The sequence below is a fragment of the Amblyomma americanum genome, chromosome 8 (genome assembly GCF_052857255.1).
Source record: "Amblyomma americanum isolate KBUSLIRL-KWMA chromosome 8, ASM5285725v1, whole genome shotgun sequence".
Lineage (NCBI taxonomy): Eukaryota > Metazoa > Arthropoda > Arachnida > Ixodida > Ixodidae > Amblyomma > Amblyomma americanum.
The window spans coordinates 33126030-33147307 of NC_135504.1; the positions used below are offsets into that span (position 1 = coordinate 33126030).

A 21278-nucleotide genomic window follows, 5' to 3' on the forward strand; every position below is an offset into this window, starting at 1 on the left:
ATGCAGTTATATGTGGACTATAACATGCTTTACAAGGCGGAAGATTGTAGAGCTTTCATCGCGCCGCCTCACAATTGGTTGGGGTCGAAAGGAACATTGTGCACAAATGTTCCTAGGAAAACCTGAACACAATAAATTGTCGTAATATGAATGTGAAAGTAAAATTTCTAACTGCAGTTAGTCACCTTGTCCTGCTGACTCAAGCATAGGCAGTGAATAGTTGGTTAACATTTCTTGTAGGATTACACAGACTTTCTCAAGAAATTAAGGCCTTCCGGCTGGCATGTGCAAATTGTCTCACCAATATACCATCCTATATAAGCACCATTTTCTTGCTATCTTTATAGTACTTGTTGCCCCAACTGGAGAAAAACTATTTGGATTTGTCATTTTTTAGCTAGAAAAATGTAACTGCAGCAACTCCAGCTGCTGCAAAAACATCGAGACTCCCATCTGGAGTCGCTTCTCTCTCTCTCAACTTTTTTCCATGCGTTCTTGCAAATAGTCCTGCTGTTTTCTGTTCTAGCTCGTAAATGCTACTTCCTGCTATTTGCATCTGGAAACGCAACTGGAAGGGTGGGAGAGAGAGGGGTGACTTTATTGCGACAGAGCTATGGAACGGAGCATTAAAGGGTATCTACATCTTTAGAACTCTGAATATTTGAGGATTCAAATCTATATAGGTTGTAGGTAAAGCATACCAAGGTTTTTTTGTGCTAGTATTTAAAATCGTGACGTAATTAATCGACGATTAAATTTGTCTTCTCCTCGCAGCGCCGGAGATGTGCGGAGAAGCTCAGACATCACGAAAGATAGGGTTTCATATTTCCGCTGCCGTCAACCACGTGCTGCTGTGCGTCGTTAGATGCTGCCAAACAACGCTCAGCGGGCATTGCCTTCGGTGTCGTTGGTTTTCTTCGTTCACAGCAAGCGCTTATGCGTTGCATATGCACCGGTAGGGTAGATGACGTCATGTGCCCCCCACATTTGGCGCTGTGCATCACGTTTGAATGGCGTCACGTTTGAATCGGCGATTACGTCATTTCAAATCCTGTCCAAAAGGACTTCGCCTGATTTACCTGCAAGTTTCCTACATTCGGCCCCTTTATGCTCGTCGAATTCTAAAACCTCTGCATTTGCCGTTTAGGCGTCGAGGCTATCCTGCACCAGTGCCACCGAGCTGGTCCGAGGTTAGCCTGGCATGTCGGAGGAGGAGTATGGTAGACGGGGAGGGGATTGAATGGCGACGGGGGCAGGAGAATTTTCTTGCTGCCGACGTCTGTGAGACTTTTCAATCTAGCGCAAGACGTCTGTAGTCACTTGGAGTTGTTTCAAGACGTTTGTAAGATGTGCTCTGTTTTATCGGAAGAGAATGTTCCAGATTAGCACAAAGTTCAGGGCAGTTGGGCTATGACTGGCCAGAAACGCACGTATTAACCGGAATCGTACAAACGGAATTTCGCTGTGTAAAACAACTGCAGCGCATCAGTATTCCATGTGCATAGTCTGTTACGCCGTTCACGTCTCGTTCTAATGGCTGACAGCTTGCTCCTGTAACCTGTCAAGCGAAAACTAAACAATTAAAGAAGTAGCGCCACGTATGCGTGTAGCGCCACATTTCGACTACCTATCAAGCCATGACGACTACTAGTGACCACACACTAAGCGACGTCCAGCATTTGCAATACATCACACTAGTAATTTATGCAGGACTTTTGCACCTCTTGAATAGCGTCATTGACATTGCCAACAGTAGTCTGCTACGTGTCGGTATACTTACATGATGTCACTGAATGCTGCTCATATCAGCTAAGACTTGCATGCCAGAAATGACGTTCCGACACAGACAGAATTCTCTGTGTACGTCCTTTTCATTTATTTCTCATCATGACAAGAGCATTAGCACATCTGAAGTCACAGCCACAACTTCCAGGTTTCAGGGAAGCGCCTTTTGTACTTATAGCGTCTCTTGAGCCTGTCACCTCGCAGGGACGTCAGTTCGTGCACATAGGGTGAGGGGGAGTGAACATTGAAAATTACACGCACCACAGAGCAAGATGCACTGAAGTTGCGGACGTAGCTGGGCTGTCTTGCAGATGGTGTCCACGATGCCGGATAAGCATGATCTTTCATTGTCATCTTTGAGAGTCATGGCACCCGCCAAAATGTAGGCATCACTTGACGTCTTGACGCGATTTCACGGCTAGTAATTTACTGCATACATTGATGCGGTTGCTGAATCAAAAGCCGACGTGAAAAGCGAAGGGTAGAAACAATGCTTGCAATAGATGCTTCCGTGCGTTGCCTGCGTCGTACAAATTGTCGCCAGCTGGGAGTAAGTGTAACATCGCGTAGCGCCCCGGCATTATCAGAAGTACCTGCGGGCACACTCCGATGTGTCTTGCTACTGTGATGCTTAACGGGTTAACTCTGAAAAAAAAAAAGTGTTTTCTCTTGCGTGTGCATTTGTTCCTTGTAACCGGGGTGGCAAACATGGATTCATGCGGAACATTCCTGTCCATCTTGGCCGTGCGCCATTTAGCATTTAGTGCTCCTGGCTGCAAGGGCAGACCTGACATAAAGACGGGACGCAAACGTAGAGACATTACGTCTACGCTGCACCCTCTGTAACCGCCTCCTTTTGTGCATATAATTACGTCTGAACCTTCGCGCCCAACAGCACCAAACGGTAGAAGAGCCACGCCAGCTAAGACCGAAGCGCCGTGTACCAGCGGCCCTCCGAGTAGCTACGGATTGGGTCGAGTGCACGCCGATACGTTGTACGGATCACACCCTGTCTTGGTCGCATCTGGTGGAGCACCATTTCCTCAGTAGTCAGGGGCCGTTCATCATTTGCTGCACTCGTCCCGGTTCCCCTTCATGCACCGTCCCACCTTGCTCTTGTAGACCTGTTCGGCGGGACAGTGGTGCACGTAGCCACGCAGCCCCGTCGACGCCTTCGAGTTGGGCGCGCACACGACGAACATCCCGCAGCTCTCGGGGTGCGCGAACACACCGCGTTTGTGGCAGTCCACGGTGTTCTCGTCGATGACGATCAGAGGCGGCGCGAATGGGTCCGGAGGGATGGTGGGCAACGGCGCCGCGGCGACCACGGGCCGCCGATGGCCTCCAGTGGCTGCGGGACGCTTGTTACCACCGCGACGACTTCCTCGACGACTGGGCCGACGCGTCGTCGTTGTCGTCGTGGTCGTTGTCGTGGTCGTCGTCGGGGGCTGCTCGTCATCCTCGTACTCATACTCGTACTCGACGTCGTCGTACAGTGCCGTCGTTGTAGTGGGCCTTCGCGTCGTAGTTGTGGTCGTTGTCGTCGTGGTCGGAGGCGCGGTCTGCTGGACAGGCCTTCGGCGCACGGCGAGCCGGTCGCCTGGCCGCACTCGGATCCTCTTGCCGCGGCGCCCGGTCGCCGGCTGCTGGTCGTCCGAGAGCTTGCCGTTGACCCTGACCACCTTGTTGACGCGTACTTTGGTGCCCTTCCGGAAACTCAGCGGCGCTGCCACTTCTGCGTCCACCTCGAAGTCTGGCGGGAAGAAGTCCGGCCGTGTCACGAGCTCCGAGAACGACGACGTCGACGGCCGCGTCGGGTAGACGGACGGCGGCACCGTGGGCGGAGAGAACGCTGGAGCGTTCACAGGGGCGTTAACTGGTGCGTTGACGGGTACGTTGTAGGGAGCATTGACGGGAGCATTCACCGGTACGTTCACAGGGGGCGAGAATGCCGGAGGCGCCGGCACGTTCTGATAGCCGTCGGCTTGCTGCTGTTGCTGCGGCAGCTGCTGTCCACGCTCGGGTGCCTGGTACACGAACTGGAACGGCATACGCGGCGGAAGCGTGCCTTGTATCGGTCCCACAAAGACATTCGTCTCTTCGGGCGGCGTGGGTGTCGGGGACTGAGCATACGGGGTAGGCGGTGGCCGCGCCGGCTCCACATACTGGAACAGCTGCGGCTCCTGGAACAGAGGTGGCCTCCGGATGACGTGTCCCTGCGCCGCGCTGCTGTCGTTATACACGGGTCGGAACGGCGGCTCCGTGGCGGCGAAGACCTGCGGTGGCAGCCGACGCGCAGCCACACCGCCGGCGTTATTGGGCGCTGGGTTCTCGGCTGAGGTCAGGATGGTCTGCAGCTTCTCGACGCCACCGATGCTTTGCAGGAGCTTGAGCAGTTCAGCGACGTTCTGCTCGGACTGTCTAGGAGCGCTGGTGGTGGTGGTTGTCGTCGTGGGACGTGGGGTGGTGGTCGTAGTTGTAGTCGTGGGTGGCTCCGTGGTGGTTGTAGTGGTGGTGGTAGTGGTTGTAGTGGTTGTGGAACGGGCCTTGGACCGCCGAGGCTTGCGGGTCGTGGTCGACGGAGCTTCTGTTGGTGTTGAAACCCTGCACACCGAGAGAGTGTATTAGACGCAAGTTGGCTCTTAGCGAAGCAATAGGTGCGAGAATGATCGTTTAAAAAACTATAAAGACCGGCCGGCGCTGTTGATCCTGAACGACGCGATACATGGTTCAGCGGTGGCCGGTGAATGTAAGCCCACGACTGTTTGCGTATCATTTCAGGGCAATGAGGCATATTAACTTTACAGGCCGAAGCAATTGCCGGCCGTGGCGGTCGAATATCGATGGAGGCGAAATTCTAGACGCCCGTGTACTGTGCGATGTCAGTGCACCTTAAAGAACCTCAGGTGGTCGAAATTCCCGGAGCCCTTCACTACGGCGTCTCTCATAGCCTGAGTCGCTTTGGGACGTTAAACCCCCATAAACCAAATCAAACCGAAGCAATTGCAGGTTGAAGATGTGCGTGGCTGCATGCCTCTGGCATGTTATTCATTTCTTTCTCGATACATAGGTCTGCGTCATCTGCTAATTAAAAGTTGGCAACTTGTAGATAGAGTTGCCAGTTTGTTTTTTCTATGACTGTGACCTGCACACAGGAACCAAAGGTGAATCTCATCTGCAGCACTAACTGCTATAGGCAGCCCACCTTCACCTCCAAGATCTCGTGGCTGTCGTTTGCAGGAAATGACGTCACCACTAGCAAGGTCACATGGCCTGTTATCATCGGTCACCTGACCGAGGAGCCATGTCATACTTTGGACGTGTGATTCAACTCCTACTCGCCACTTTATTTTTGCGACATTCCCCTTACGCGTACAACTGAAACTGAAACTTGCGTCATATCATGCGAACGCCACTTCAACTTTTTATAACCGTAGTAGGCTTTGCGCTAATCGCCTTCGTACCAGCAGTCTTCCGACGGCATGTTGCCTGTAGCGTCGGTAAAACTTCTGGATTTTAGTGCCTACGCAGGAATATGAACCTGCCAGAGACAAGTGAAGCTGCTGCAATGTACTGCGCACAGGTCTGTATGAGTCGCCGAGGATGCAAGTTCCGGAACGGAGAAAATTGCGATGTATAGCACACGTGCTCATGAAACGATGTCTTATCCACGTAAAAGCCGCTAAAACTTCCACACGTCAAAGGCGAAAGCGCCTCCGGAAAAAGGAGTACGCGTGGGCACAGCACATCTCATTTGTGCCCTCTCTGCAAAAGAGTGCCCTCTTTGCACACTGAAGGTTTGCCGTCGCAAAGCAACACCGCTGAGTACGACAGGCTATGTGCTAGACTACCCTGTCTAGAGTTCACCTCTCTCACAGGTAACCATGCTGCGCTACAGCAAAACCTGAGTGCTTTGCCGTACTTGCCATTTGTTACCGGAAAAGAGCAATTCGACCACCACTGCCAGCCCATTACGTCGGATAAAAACCATTGTCCTTTCGGCGCTCCGTTTTTTGTCTTTTGAGGGCCAAAGGCCATCATATCTTCGCGTTGGAGATAAGTTGGGTGCCCACCTGCACACCACGTTCTCCTTGTAATCGCACGCCTCGGACTTGGAGTTGAAGTACAGTCCCGAGGGGCAGGTGAACGCGTGCGCCACTGTGCCCAGATTTGCAGGCCCGGAGTCCAAGCACCAGAAGTACTTGCGGCAGTCGCGCGGGTTGTTGAAGAATCCTTCGTCCTCGCACTCGAACGCCGGTCCTGGGTCAGGCGTGGGTGGCGGGGGCGGCGTGGTCACCGACAGTGCCAGGTTGGTCCGCGGACCACCGCGACCAGGAGACAGTGAGGACTTGGCCACCCGCCGTCCCCCGCTGTCCTGCTGCCGCTGCGCCTGCCGCTGCGGCCGTTGAGTCGTGGTCCTTGCGTTGCTGGCCGCCTCCTGTTGCTCGTCCTCGTCGATGCCCTCCAGAAGCGCCTTGCGAAGCGCCGTGATCAGCGGGCTCTGTTCCCCGCCGCAGTTTCCGCGGAAGTCGTCGTTGTCCAGCGTCCAGACCATGGCGCCGGCCAGGCCCTTGGACATGATGTAGCGCGCCTTCTCGCGTATCATCTGCTCGTCGTCGAAGCCGACCCACTGGTCGTCCTTGAAGGCGTACGGGCCCATGCGTCGGGGCTCCGGGCGCCGCAGCTCCCAGTCGAGCTCGTTCACGTTTTGGCAGATCTGCGAAGAAGCGAGGGGCAAAGAAAGACGAGAAACTAACTACAGTTGAACCTCGTTGTAACGAAGTTGAAGTGGCCGGGCGATTACTTCGTTACATCCGTAGCTTCGTTATAGCCCTTGTTGACCGAGCTTCCAAGGAGAATCGCCATTATTTCGTTATATCTATTATTTCGTTATAAACAGTTTGGTTGTAGCGAGGTTCACCTGTATTATTAACAGAAAGTGAATGAATGAATCAATGAATGAACGAACGCGAACCCAATAAAGTCATATTCTGAAATGGATACAGTGTTAATCCTGATTGGGGTCTGTGCACAACCCAGATGAGAATCTGCAGGAAAGGAGGAACACAACAACGCCCACGTGAGGAACTGCTAACCATGCTGCGGGGACGCCTAGCCGAAAATGCCCGCGGCAACACACAGCATAGGCATGTGCGAAGAAAAGTGAAGGAAGCGGGCAGGGAGCGTCGCAACGTTTCTCAGCCTGCTTGAGGAGGGACGCCGATTTTCTAAACAGTGGCGCGAAACGGGGAAGAGAGAGAGAGGGGACGCTGCAGGAACAGTTACAATCTCGAACTGGAATGGCTCGTACACGCAGATGATTGAAATTCGAACTATTCATCGTTGACAGGATGAATTAATGTTTTTTTTTCTCCAAATCCTTAATTCCCCCCCCCCCCCCCGAAATTGCTAACAGAACTCGGACCTGGTAGCCCGCTAGTCGCCTTGAGTCATAAGATATGTGTGTACCGCGAAGGACACAACTCTGCGTTTATCGTGTGACCCACTTCACTTGTGATTGCGCCGACGTTTCTCCTCGGCGCGTTTACGGGGGTGAGGTAATGTGTTGCATTATGCAATGTGGTGCGGCGCAGGAGGACGGGTGGGTTACTCTCGGTCAAGAAATTCTAGAAGAACAGCATCGTATCCAAAAAGGACAATGAATAAGGCCGTAAATGTAGTGTCGGTGCAGGCTTGAAGAGCCAACCTATCATTGGGCGCGTAATTAACTCCGACTGAGTAGAGCCTTGCAGATAGGACGCAACACTACAAATCTGCCCAATGCTTTCAGAGAGTTGAAAGACTTACTTCCGCAGTCGTGTACTGCTGCGCTGAGGAGAATGTTGAATTTTGGTTATGGGTTCACTTTACACGTACACCGGCGCAGAACGATTAATTAATTCGCTCCCTGGTACTCTCGCTTCAAGATAACAACATGCACATCTCGCCTTGTTGGTAGGTATACACCTCTCGGCCCAAATGTACTTGGGTGGTGCTTAGCATGTTGTTGCTCATTATAGTCCGATGCAAGTCAAAGAAGAGGCTTCTGCCCGTCAAAGACCTCCTTCCAGCCAATTGCGTCGGCCGATTCACATGAACCTGCTAGGGTTAGTCAAGACAATGCAGGGAGTAGCATGACAATGCAAGAAGAGGTTTATTCCCTTCCTCTGCCACTCCCTGCAATGCCACGTTAGGAAGTTCATTGGCTTGAAGGCGGTTCCTTGAAAGGGAAAACCCTCTTTTTTCTTAGCTTGTATCCAACTGCATCAAGCCTGCTAGGCTCTGTGCAGGCATATCAGAACAGGCTGTAAGAACTTTTTCCATTTATCATTTCTTTTCTTGGCAAATGCCTTGACTTTTTTTTATTTTCTGCGTATGCATGAACAGCATCGCTTCTCCACCACGAACGCCCCTTGAGTTCATGTCAAAGCTTCAAAGGACCTCCTCTATGGTCAGCTTCCCTTCACCAAGAGTTGAGCGAAAGCCAATCCTGCAGCCGCTTTCTAACCCGCCGCGGTGGCTCAGTGGTTAGGGCGCTCGACTACTGATCCGGAGTTCCCGGGTTCGAACCCGACCGCGGCGGCTGCGTTTTTATGGAGGAAAAACGCTAAGGCGCCCGTGTGCTGTGCGATGTCAGTGCACGTTAAAGATCCCCAGGTGGTCGAAATTATTCCGGAGCCCTCCACTACGGCACCTCTTCTTCCTTTCTTCTTTCACTCCCTCCTTTATCCCTTCCCTTACGGCGCGGTTCAGGTGTCCAACGATATATGAGACAGATACTGCGCCATTTCCTTTCCCCAAAAAACCAATTATTATTATTATTAGCCGCTTTCTCTTCGGAGATCTTTAAAAAAGGCGAGGCGGTTGCCTGTTCCCGGTCATGTATCTCGAAGTCTCCAACATTCCTCGAGGTCAGTAAACATCTTACGAATGTGAAGCTTGGCCATGCTCTCCGCTTGAACGACTGGTATGCGTAACAAACAAACATACAATTGTCAAAAAGCCTTCAGCTCTCTCCCGTAACGGTTGTCCGCACTCAATGCCTACGGGCGGAATGCCTGGCCCGGCACGAGTCGCGAGCATTGCGACAGGGTTGTCCGCGACTTTCAAATAGCTTACCGACGCGTTGGCCTTCAAGGGCGTCGCCCAGACGGCCCGTATGCGTGCGCGGCGGAGAATTTTCATTGTTCGAGTCGCGCTTCAGAGGGGAATGAATTCTCGCGTTCCCGTTTTCGAAGCATTGTGAAAGCCAGCTACGGCAAGCGCGAAGCCATAAAGTAATGGACGCGGCTACGGAATGTCATACTGCGGACGTCCCGTGCGTGCCTCGATGAAGCTTAAGTCATCGCCGACGCAATCGGACGCACACATAGCGCGGCAGATTCGCTTCTATAATGTCCGCGACGTGTTGTCCATTCTGCACGGGGTCCAGCAGCCTCCGCAGGCCTACGCCCGCTTGGCGGCTGCATTAGAACCGTGCAGTGTGACTATCACAGCCTGAGGCAGAAAGCGAATAGAAGTGAATAAAGGCGCTTGGGACAGTGCCTGCAGACACACGCGTGCGAACAGCGCGAAGTTATTCGCTGTTTGTGTTTTGTAAGTAGTGTGCATAACTCTCTCCTCACTATCGTTCCTCTTTGTACTTCTAGCTGTCCTCTCCTTGTCTCTTTTACTTCCGCCGGCCGCAGCTCAGGTGGTTCAGATCATTATCAGCCCGACTACGCCCACTGCAGGACAAAGGTTCTTCCATATCTCTCCAATTAAATCTGTCCTGTGCCACCTCATCCGTCCAGATAACTCTTTGCCGCCCCCCGCTACGATTGCCTTCTCTTGGAATTCAGCCCGTTACCCTTAAGGACCAGCGGTTTCTTGCCTTCGCATTACAGGCCCTCCCCAAACCCATTTTTTTGCTCTTGATTTCGATATTATATGTAAGATAATAAAGATATTAGATAGCAATTGTCGCGGCGGGCAATATCTTCTCCTTCCTTTTTATATTCGAACAAACCACCACTACTACTACAACTTCCGGATGGCGGTTCAAGATCTGACGCTAAAGGATTCAATGGAGACACAACATTATGAGGGGGGTTCCAGTACGGAACCGTGGTTTTTGCGTGCAGTCTCTATAGCTGGCGTAGGCGGGAAATAGTTATTTCATTCTTTTGAGATTAACATATCTTCCGAAGCGTGGATGCCTGGGCGGTTCGGTAAGCATCCGTACTGAAGCAGCCCTACACTGATGACACGGACAGGTACTGTATTTTCGTTTTATTTCCTGTCTGTGTCAACATTACAGCGTTGGCCCAATGTGGCCGTCTTCCGAATCCAAATCCAAGGAGTGGAAGGGGCGCGGATACTGAACCTCGAGAGACGTTCCAGAAACGGACGCCGTTCTCACACGAGTCCGCCGGCTCATCAAGCCGCTTTCCCCAATGGGGAGAAATTCCGCCAAGTCTTAGTTATTAAAGGACACTGATTTCCTAGATGTCAGTCCGTGGCGCGATAGCTTTATCAGTAACTACGTAACATGAAGCTCAGGTCTTTGTAACGTTCGCCGCAGCTCTCATGTGTGTCCCCGTGAGCTGACGCCTAACATGATCGTCTTGGATAGCGACGCCCTCAAATAAACTACTTATCGTTTATGCAAGATCTCATACACATATTTCCCGTCATTTCCAGCGCCCTTTGGGGCCGGCTGGAGGGCAGAATTGATTTTCTCGAACTTTGTTTCACCAGGATAGCATTTGTTACGTGAGTGAAGCAAAACGTTTGGCTTCATTGACGTAACAAATGCATGCACTGGCTGATCTTACAAAAACCAGTTGAGCGCATGGCGTTATGCTATATCGGCTGACCTGTCTGAACGTTTTTCAACAAGCTGTGACGAGCGAAAAAACTCGAAGACAAGCAAAACTAAGTCACCAATAAGTGTTGTTTCGAGGCCACACTTCAGCATTCCTCCGTGGAGTTTCTACTGGCAATTTCTTTTGAACCTCACAACGCATATAGCCGGTGCTTTATAGGGGGGTGCTTTAGCGCGTTTGTTATCGTCCTCCCTTTGTAACGGGCTAGAGCCGTCGGGACTCTTTTAGTTCCACAGATTCTGTCGCAAATGCTGCAGAGTTACTGCGGATCTGCAAATCCGATGCATCCAGAACTGTTTTGACGCATGCCAAAGAGAAAGCAAGAGCGTGGTGGTAGCAGATCACTCCAGGTGCTTACAGGAGTACAGACAGCAGCATGGCGATACCCAGGTTGGAAGGGTCTATAGACGTTTCTCAAAAGTGCTCTCTGGGCGCCGCAATATTGCTCAGCTCTTCTGCAAATTTGGCGCAAGCACGACAGAAGAGATAGCACGAGCTTTCTGCACCTCTTCAAAGCACTCCAAAGAGCAGGTGTCTCGACACCTGCGTTTACTGGATGGAGCATCTACAGGAGGAGCTCACCTCGTAGTAGGCGAGGTAGCCTTTCTCACGCGTCGCGTTTCCGGGCTCTCCGGGACCCTGGGCGGGCGCCTCGAGCTCGTTGTCTTCGGGGTCTTCGAGCGTGTAAGAGCGGCCGTAGGTGGGCACGCCCACCACCAGCTTGTTGCGGGGCGCGCCGGCGTTCAGGTAGTAGTCCACCGTCCAGCGCACGTTGAGCCGGCTTTCGTCGTCATAGTCGCGCAACCCGTCCGCAGCGCCCAGCGGGGCGTGGTGCTGCGTGTTGGACTCGTACGCCGTGTGGTAGTCGTACGTCAGCAGGTTGAGGAAGTCGGCCGCCCTGCGTGGAGGGAGACACCGGGGTGAGCGCGATAGCTGCACGACTGATTCGGTGGCATTGCGTTCCGGACTATACACATGGCGTATTCTCGAAGGGTGAGAGTTCATTGAAGGCAAGAGACGAGAAATGGGTCTGACACGCCAAGCCCTCGCTAGATACTCAGCCCTGATTGATAGGAGGAGGAATAAAAGGGAGGCTCAGGTGTGCCTTGCCCAAGGCATACCTAAGCCTCTACATCACTCTACATCTTTTTATGAAGAGCTCGAGGACCGATGTCGTGGTCACTTTCCATTCGCGATGTTCGCGGTTGCCGCAATCTAAGAACATGTCCTCATTACAAGCAGTGCTTTCCCCGTAGATGCTTTACTTTAGCTGTACATAAGCATACCCACGCGGTAACAGGAAGGAGAAAGGGAGAACAAAAGCAACATCAGCATAAATATTGATAATAACTTCAGTCTTGTTCACTACTACTGTCAGGAGAAAAAGCGCAGTTGAAGAGGGGAATGCGACTCTAGAAAGAGGCAACATCTGCATGGACAGAAGCGCCAAGACATTACGCTTGACAACTGACTGGAAGGAACTGCGGAGGATCTGCTGGAGAGATGAGACAAAGACACTAGAGTGAAGGTTATAACTATAGCGAAAGATGGGGTGACGTGGATCCCCGGACCCACTATCAACAGTCGCGTCATGTCTCTGCACTGGATGCGCTGTGGATGTGGTTAGCGATGAAAGAGGCATAGAGCATAAAGAGGCAAAGGAAGAAAGAGGCTAAAGAGTGGGCGCGGCGCGCACGTGGGCACAGAGCACCGCCCAAGCTCGCTCAAGCTAATGGCTGCACGCATTCTGTGCACGTACTTGGCGATGGTCCGCACGTCGAACCCGTTGTCGATGTACTCCTTGCCGGCGGGCATGGCGACGGAGAGGAGCAGTCGCTCCTTGCCCCGCGGCAGCGCCTCGGCCTCGAAGGCCTCCCGCAGCTCCTTGATGAGCTGCGCGTAGCCCTGCTTGTCCTCGGGCTTGCCTCCTTCCCGGAAGGCCGGGTACTCCCAGTCCATGTCCAGGCCGTCGAAGCCGTGCTCGCGGCAGAACTTCATGGCGCTGCGCACGAACTTCTGCCGCTGGCTCCGGTCGGACACCATGTGCGAGAACCTACGAGCGCGGTGAGCGGGCGTTGCGGTTAGGGTAATAATAATAAATAATAATTGGTTTTGGGGAAAAGGAAATGGCGCAGTATTTGTCTGATATATCGTTGGACACCTGAACCGCGCCGTAAGGGAAGGGATAAAGGAGGGAGTGAAAGAGGAAAGGAAGAAAGAGGTGCCGTAGTGGAGGGCTCCGGAATAATTTCGACCACCTGGGGATCTTTAACGTACGCACTGACATCGCACGGCGCACGTGCGCCTTAGCGTTTTTCCTCCATAAAAACGCAGCCGCCGCGGTCGGGTTCGAACCCGGGAACTCCGCGTCTCGGCTTTAGGATTCATGCTGAGACCTCGCCTCCGTTGGATGAAGGGAGCCGTGGCCTGTCTTAATCCGTCCGCTCTAAACGCAAATACGCCTATATGTGGGAGTGAGAAGGGAGTAAATTGTCCACCCTCTAGCGCACATCCTTTTATAAAAGAGTGCGCGCTAGAGGGTGGACAATATACTCCCTTTTTACACCTACTGAACAAAGTTGTATGACACAATAACCTCACACAGCTTGTCACACAAATTTCATACAAATATGCCTCATTTGTTTTTGCAAAATCATACATTTCTCATTCAGATGTCATACAACTTGTACGAGGTTTGTGTGACGAAGCCTGTATGAGATTATTGCACCTTAGAACATTTTCCAGGAGGGTATACTTCCTTCTGTTTAGAGCGTATGACGCCGTTTCAGCGTTTGGAAAGTGCCCTGCAAGCTGCAGGTGTTGTGGATGACCCTGACAAGCAGTATTGAGAGCTGCTTTAAATAAAATTCCATAAAGGAAGTGCAGCACTGGCTTGCACGCACCTTACGTGCCAAAGTATTGCACCTGGGGCCAATCACTGGAATTCGTCAGTCTAGAGTTGAAATCAGCGACAAGTTGGTAATCGATTTTCGCCTCGCTTTTCAGACGGCAATGCTAAGTGTACGAATCAAGTACTTTCTAAGGGAGAGAAAAACTTGGCGCTTTAAGAAAATGAAAGATTCTGTATGAGGTTAAATGCTCACTGCACCTGCTTTGTTTAGCTAGTCAAACGGTGCTCTGCGCAACAGCAACAAACGGACATTTCACAAATGGGAACATGACTAGCGGGGCCTCATTATTAATACTACAGCATTAAAACCTCATCGGTGAAAAAAATGTGTCGTTGGTCGTAAAATTCGTCCATTGGCTGGAAGTAAATGACGTCACCACGCCGGGTAGCTCCCATTGGCTAGAGAGATGTGGCGTCACTTGACCGGAAGTGACGTAAATGAATCAACAGGTTCTAATGCTATCGCGTCGCCAGTACATGAGATAATTAGTTGTCCATAAGAATTTTTGTGATTGCGTTTTATTGTTCGTTTAGCGATTCTAAACGGATAGTTTCCGAATGGCCACCCGCGGCCAGCTCAGAAAGTGCTGACGTCACTATGACCATTCCAATTGGGCAATGAGAGAGCGTACAGTGGTAGTGGATACGCTTTGGCGGAGCTTCAGGGACTTACCTTTTGGATCCCTCATTCCAGCCGCCGACGGCAACCATGGTCTTGAGACCCGGGTTATACTGCTTCAGGCCCACGAACTTCTTGTAGTTGCCTGCAGAGACGGCGTGCAGTTATCGAGGGATACACCTCGCAAAGTTTAACCATTCGTGCTCACGCATGAAAATCTCGAAACTCGCTCCAACTCTGTGGAAACATAGACGAAAGCGAAAGGACGCACATTTCCCTCCCGCGACGTCTGTCATTCCATAGTTTCGTATCTCCGGTTCCAGTGCACCACTTCGTGGACATATATCGGAAGAACGCCTGTCACACTTCTGAACCAATTGTATTTGTCAACATTAAAGAGGACCTTCTTGCGCATTCCGCTCAGTTCCTAGGCCTATGTTTAAATGGAGTAGAGAGTAGGAGAGAAATGTGAAACTGCGGAGCTTAGGCTTCTTTTTTTTTCTTTTACACTGCAGCGTCTGCCTTCGTGTTGCGTATACGTGTGCAACACAGGTGAACTCCCGGCAAAGCGGGTGTATCCGACAACATGCAAAGGGAGACCACATCAACGAGGTGGCGAAAAGTACTTGATAAAAAGAGGTCGTCTGTGTGCTGTGAAATGATCGTTTCCGAAATTAGCTAATCAACGGAAATACGGAAATATTCGCGGCTCACGCCGATTTTCCGCTTCCTTCAACTGCTTCATCCTCTCGAAAGCCTTGAGCTCTATTCAGTCGCGGCAAATGAGGGCAGCACAAAGTGGTCAATTTTATCGGCTCCGATTGGATTTGCATCGGCTCAGACTGATTTGTACTCAGACTGAGACTCAGTCTGCTGACTCGAAGTTCTGATCAGATCTGTTGGCGGCCTCACTCGTGTTCTGACTGGCACAGGTTCACCCGACAGATATTCACTCGCAAACACTCATGAGCCATTCATATCACTCATGTTCAAGTGTTTACGGCGTTAACGCGAGGTATACACTTCGAGTAACTCAGATCCGCAGGTATTCACTCATGTTTACTGGAACTCATGAGTCGCACACACTAACACATGCACTGAACCTTCGACTCACGAGTCAGTCTGGGTGCAAACAGACGCCACGCTTACCCTGCTCGATGTCATTGTACGGGTCGTAGGGCTTGAGCTCGTAGCGCTTGTTGAAGCCGGCGAAGGCGTAGATGATGTGGGTGCACAGGTACGGGTTGATGTTCTGCGGCGTGAACTTGGACAGCGAGGGCCGGTACACGGCCCAGTTGGAGTAGTAGCACACGATCTTCAGGTCCCGCGAAGGCTGCAACTCTCTCCGGCTCCGGTGTTCGCTTCCCTCGTCTGCCGCTGCGGGTGATTTGTATTGATTGGAAGTGAATGGTACGGTATGGTATTGTATGATAAGGTATGGTATGGTGTGGTACGGTGCGGTGTGGCATGCATGGTGTATGGTATGGTTCTGGTGTAGTATGGTATAATGTGGTGTGGTGTAGTATGGTATGACATAGTTTGGTATGGCATGACTTGCTGTGGTGTGGTATGATATGTTATGGTATGGCATGCATGGTGTATGGTATGGTATGGTGTAGTATGGTATGACATGGTGTGATGTGGTGTGGTGTGGTATGGAATGACAGTTTGGTATGGCATAGCTCTGTGTGGTGTGCTATGGTATGGTATGATATGGTATATGATATGGTATGGTATGGTGTGGTATGGTATGGCATGGTTTGCTGTGGTGTGGTATGATATGGTATGGCATGGTTTGCTGGGATATTGTATGGTAGCATATAACCTAATGTAGTAATGTGTAGCAATATATGGCATACTAACAACCCGAATCTGCATATATGCTATGACGCAAACCGTAGTGGAGGGCCGGGATTCGATCGCGCGACCTTGGGCTCAACAGCCCAGCTCCACTGAGAAACCGCGGCGGGTATTCGTTGGATGGGGGCACACATCTGACATGAGGGTTTTGATTTGCCGACTCATATCCCGGTTGATTGCACAAGCAACTGCGTGGAGGATTAGCAGCTTGGCAAAACAATGTTTTACGCCGAAAACTCATTAAAACTCAGGTCAAAAATATGCCCAAAGCTTCGTGTTTTTTCTATACCCCTACAAAGTTTTGACCCTTGTTGGGAGAGCTTGCAAGCGGAAATCGGCGAAGAGGTTTGAGGAGGAAACTGGAAGGAAAGAGGGAAAGTCGGCATCCTCTGAACATAGAGGAGCCATATTTTCTCAAACTGCCTGGCGTCACGGTTTCACAACGCACGCCACGGTCGGAAAGAGCACATGTTTTGAGATTAGGCGTACACTCACACTTGGCCACGATGCTTCGTCATTAGCGTGCCCGCTGCTTGTAATTAACCTTTGGCAATGGAGAACCGAGGCGGTGACCTTCTGCTTAAAGAAGCTGGATAATACGTTGCAGCTTTACCGTATACAGTCTGGTGCCATGGCCGAAGAGCGCCATGGCACCAGGTGGGATCAAAGACCCCTTTCCCAAGCATTTCACCCTGAATAAGCCTAGCAACAGGCCAAGGGAAAGGTTGTACCCATTGTATCACCGGTGAGTGCCTGGCGCCACTGGGAGATCGAACCCCGCACCTTCTGCATGCGAGACGGATGCTAAAAGCACTAGGCCAACGCCGCCGTACTCCCTGATAGCGCGCAAAGTGCACGTGTTGTATTTCGGAATCCCATAAAGGTCCTAAAATTTTTTTGTGCGTTATTAATATAGTCGTCATCATAATCAGCCTGTCTACGCCCAACTGCAGGACAAAGGCCTCTCCCATGTCTCTCCAATTAACCATGTCCTTTGCCAGCTGCACCCACCCTGTGCCCGCAAACGTCTTAACCTCATCCACACACCTAACCTTCTGCCACCCATTTCCTGATTCTATTGCCGCTCTTTCGCAGTTGACTAATTATTGTGTCAGGGTCCCGTTAGTTTTTTTTTTTTTTTACTTAGTGACCCTCGTACGTATATTAATGTGTGCGTACGTATCCCACTAGTCGCTAATAATGCACTGTTCGATTTGGTTTTAATGAAATGAAGATATTCTCTCATAAGGTTTACTTGGTTTGCAAGGATCTTAGCTGCTTCCTTGAGTGCATGCACATTCATGTATGTATATAAGGTTAGAGGGTATATACATGGCAGTGGTGGAATGACTTACGCGATGCCCAGCCGGCTCCCCCCAGGGCCGAGAGGAAAAGCACCGGCCACAGGAACATGGCTGCCCTGCAAAGAAGAGGCACACTGAGTTAATAATAATAATAATAATAATAATAATAATAATAATAATAATAATAATAATAATAATAATAATAATAATAATAATAATAATAATAATAATAATAATTGGTTTTGGGGGAAAGGAAATGGCGCAGTATCTGTCTCATATATCCTTGGACACCTGAACCGCACTTTAAGGGAAGGGATAAAGGAGGGAGTGAAAGAATAAGAAAGAGGTGCCGTAGTGGAGGGCTCCGGAATAATTTCGACCACCTGGGGATCTTTAACGTGCACCGATATCGCACAGCACACGGGCGCCTTAGCGTTTTGCCTCCATAAAAACGCAGCCGCCGCGGTCGGGTTTGAGCCCGGGAACTCCGGATCAGTAGCCGAGCGCCCTAACCACTGAACCACTGGGGCGGGTAAGACTGAGTTCACAGCCTGCCTTTTCTACCGCCAAGAAGGAGGAGTCGCTAGTAACCATCACAATTAAACAGTATAACACATTGAAGACACCCTAGAAGAATACTTTGGCCTATAGGTTCCTGGCCTCGCTTTAAAAAAAAAGTTTTATTTTGGGAACAAAACCAGAAAGCGAGGCTCTCAGGTATTTTGCTCATTGTTCTGTTCACGGAAAGGCTTCACGAAGAGTGGGGCCATGTTGTCCTCCATTCAGACCATCCATACCAGCCAGGTCACGTAGTCTCGTGAATAACACCGCCACGATGACCATACCTGGCCGATATGGCTTCCTCAGCGTAAGAGGAGAGAATAAAAGGATAACCACGTGACTTCCGCCACAGCCCAACACTTTTATCAACGCCAGGCAGCTCTTAACGCGCTCCTGCCCGCTCACCTTTGGGGCTGCCGCCCTTTCTGCGTTTAAAGTTAAAATAAACGTGTTATATATGCTCAAACTCATCATTATTGATCTGTACAAGCTGGATCCGTGCATACATAACCAACCACGTAAATGTCTGCAGTATTACTGAAACGTCGTACTGACGTCGTACTGAGACTGAGACGTGAGAGCAAACAGGATAGAACGCGGATATGGCAAGCAAATACGGCGCACTTTTTTGTGTAAATATCAATTTTATTGTTATCAAGACTTGTACACTGAGGGGTGATACACAACAAAGGAAGTACCTCAGTGTTCAAAACTCCCCAGTCGGAAAATACGACAAAACCGGTCCCAAAATACCAGAAAATTTTTGTCGTCCGGTCGTTACTACAGATTTCTCTATAGTATCTAGAAGTTGTCTGTTGTCGCGGCAGAACTGGCTCTGTCGTTGCGACAGGGCACTGCACGATACTACACTCAACCCTGTTGTTATAGTACAAGAATTTCTGTTGTCAGATCCCGAATACTACAGGAAATCCTGTTGTTACTTAAAATTTTCTGTTTTGTTTTCCGATAAGGTCAAGCATGGTATAGAGTACTTTTATCACGAACACACGTCTTCGCTTATTGTCCTCGCACACATCTCTCGTGCATTGATCCTTGTACCTCCGAAAGAATGGGAGTCATTTCGAAACAGGACTTGCGCCTGAACCGGCGCCTACTGCTGCAGAGGTCGATCTGCGTTCCCTTGGAGTGTAAAGGCATGCTCCCGAAATCTCTCACTGATACATGTGTTCCACTTCACCCAATGTGGCCAGGACCGCAGCAAAGTGGAACGTCTCATGCGCGGCGCACTTACTAAGGGGGGTGCGCTATAAGTGCTACACGACAGCGGTGCTTGGCGGAAGCATTCTTTCAGCGTCTAAACCTCTTACGGCTACGAGAAAGTTTTTCACCCTGCTCCCGAAGCTTAACAGCGCCTCCAAATTCCTAAGACGCATCGTCCAGAAGTGAACGTCGTGTGTTGGTTACTGCGGCTTCCGTTGTGTCCCGATTACTTTTGGGATTGCCTTATGTGCTTTTTCTAAGCAAGCGTATGCCCTCTTGGTGTACATGTACCATTTGGGTACCCTGCATTCATGACACCTATGCCTAAGCAGACTGTCAAGCTTTTCAAGCCAGGAGTGCTTTTTCTATATCCAGTAACGTGCTGAGTTTGCTTTACCAGATTGTCCACAAAGCGGTACAGTGGGACGCCCTTAACTACGGCTGCTTCATGGTCTTCCTTGCCTTTTTAGGTACCCCTCTGTATAAGAAAATCACAACGGTAAACAGAACAACGCTTAGCGATGCCAAATGGATAAAACACAGAAAAATGAGTTAATATTAATTAGTGGAGACTGGGACAAAACGCGGCACATGTTTTTCGAACCATCGCCTTATTTTTATTATTTATAGATATCAACAAACAAATATAACAGCATTATCTGGCACCGTCCTGGAATCCTGTTCAGTAGACATGAAACGCCCAGCTGAAGCGGAACAGCATTTTTCAACAACTTCTGGAGCAAAATGCGACACCCTTCGGAAATCAAGATATTACGCAATCTTGCAGTGAATGAACCCGACCTTGTCTTCATAGGCGCCAACAAACACTGAATCCAGACAGAGCCCGCACTGTTTTGTTCCATGACTGTCTACAGACTGGGTACTTCTGTGTACAGCCAAGCTATGCGTGTAGCCTGGCCTTTTCTGTTTGTGCCGCGGTTCCTATTTCGCCTTCACCTTGTCGATTGGACGCGCTACCTGGTTCACTGTTCCTGAACTCGAGCACCTGACGCAGTACCTGACGTTATGCAGTACATGAACTCGTAGTACCTGAACGCGAGTACCTGAAACCGCAGTACCTGACTTCATGGTGGGTCAGACCGAACAGGGCATGTTCAATTGTCGATGTGCTGTACAAGTAGCCGTCCTTGCTCGCTAAAAAAAATTGCGGCGCTTAGGTTTTAAGGAAAGTTTGTGCATATTATTCCTCTCATATTTCCGAGTTTTCTTTAATGTTTTGTGTTGAGCGTTTTCAGGGAGACTAAAGCTTTTCTTTGCGCTGACGCTGCTTGGTGCTGTCCAGAGCTTTGTCCGTGTCTCCGTCGAGCTACTCGGCAATCAGTGTTTTGCTTCTTGTACGCTAGGACCATCGTAAACAGCGATAAAACAAGGCCAAAGGATTGGAGCCAGCAATAAAACCGTTATCTTTACTCCAAGCCCTAAATAGCTTCACCATGTCGAGTGTTGACCCATGTGTAGCTGGCTGTTGAAATAATTACCTCCTAAAAACGTGAGGTGCAAACGTTCTTAAGCTTCGCATGCGATGAGGAAAATAACCACTCTTCATAAACAAATGCTTACGTTAGTCCAGGGCGCTCGGTCGCTGAGCTATACGGTTTTGAAAAAAAAAAGTTGACTGCCGAAATTAGCGCCTTTTCGACTGCTTTATTCGACACCAACGTTCGCTTCGCAATTTATTGCGGTGCTTATGCAAGAAGCAAATCACGTCAGCCTTATTATTGTGCTCAATTACAGTGACCATGTGGTGGTTCATGACAGATGCATATCCAGTTAATATAATCGCACACTTAAAAGTTAACAGGTGCTAAGCAACAAAATGTCGCGTTTTGCCTCCCTTTTACGCTAATATATTTTTGCTACTAAAGCTGTATGCTCGGGCTATAAGACATGACACAGTGGAGAGCATCCGAAAAACTCAGCCTCCACGGTGGGCCACTCTTATGAAAGTGGTCTGTAGACTGTCTGTAGACATCTGATAGACTCTGTTGCCTTCCTATCAATACTTCCTCTTGTCAGTTCATAGTCTATAGACTGCCCATAGAAAAAAGTCTACTAAAAGTGTATGGTCATAAATCTATAGAATGTCTATAGACTCTCTATAGGACTTGTACTGTCTATAGACTAGTCGA

At 50.1% G+C, this 21278-nt stretch overlaps 1 protein-coding gene across 2 annotated transcripts in view; it reads right to left on the reverse strand.

Annotated features, from left to right (window-relative positions):
* Positions 1–1852: 1852 nt before the first annotated feature.
* LOC144101277 (uncharacterized) overlaps positions 1853–21278 on the reverse strand; it is a 111675-nt gene continuing 92249 nt past the window's right edge. For both annotated transcript variants that reach the window (XM_077634375.1, XM_077634374.1), the window contains exons 2-8: positions 17398–17462; positions 15332–15559; positions 14237–14327; positions 12412–12705; positions 11235–11550; positions 5859–6502; positions 1853–4389 (exon numbers count right to left, since the gene is read on the reverse strand). In XM_077634375.1, the coding sequence (XP_077490501.1) occupies positions 2850–4389; positions 5859–6502; positions 11235–11550; positions 12412–12705; positions 14237–14327; positions 15332–15559; positions 17398–17455 (3171 nt within the window). In that variant the 5' untranslated portion in view covers positions 17456–17462 and the 3' untranslated portion in view covers positions 1853–2849. The remainder of the gene's footprint in view (positions 4390–5858; positions 6503–11234; positions 11551–12411; positions 12706–14236; positions 14328–15331; positions 15560–17397; positions 17463–21278) is intronic.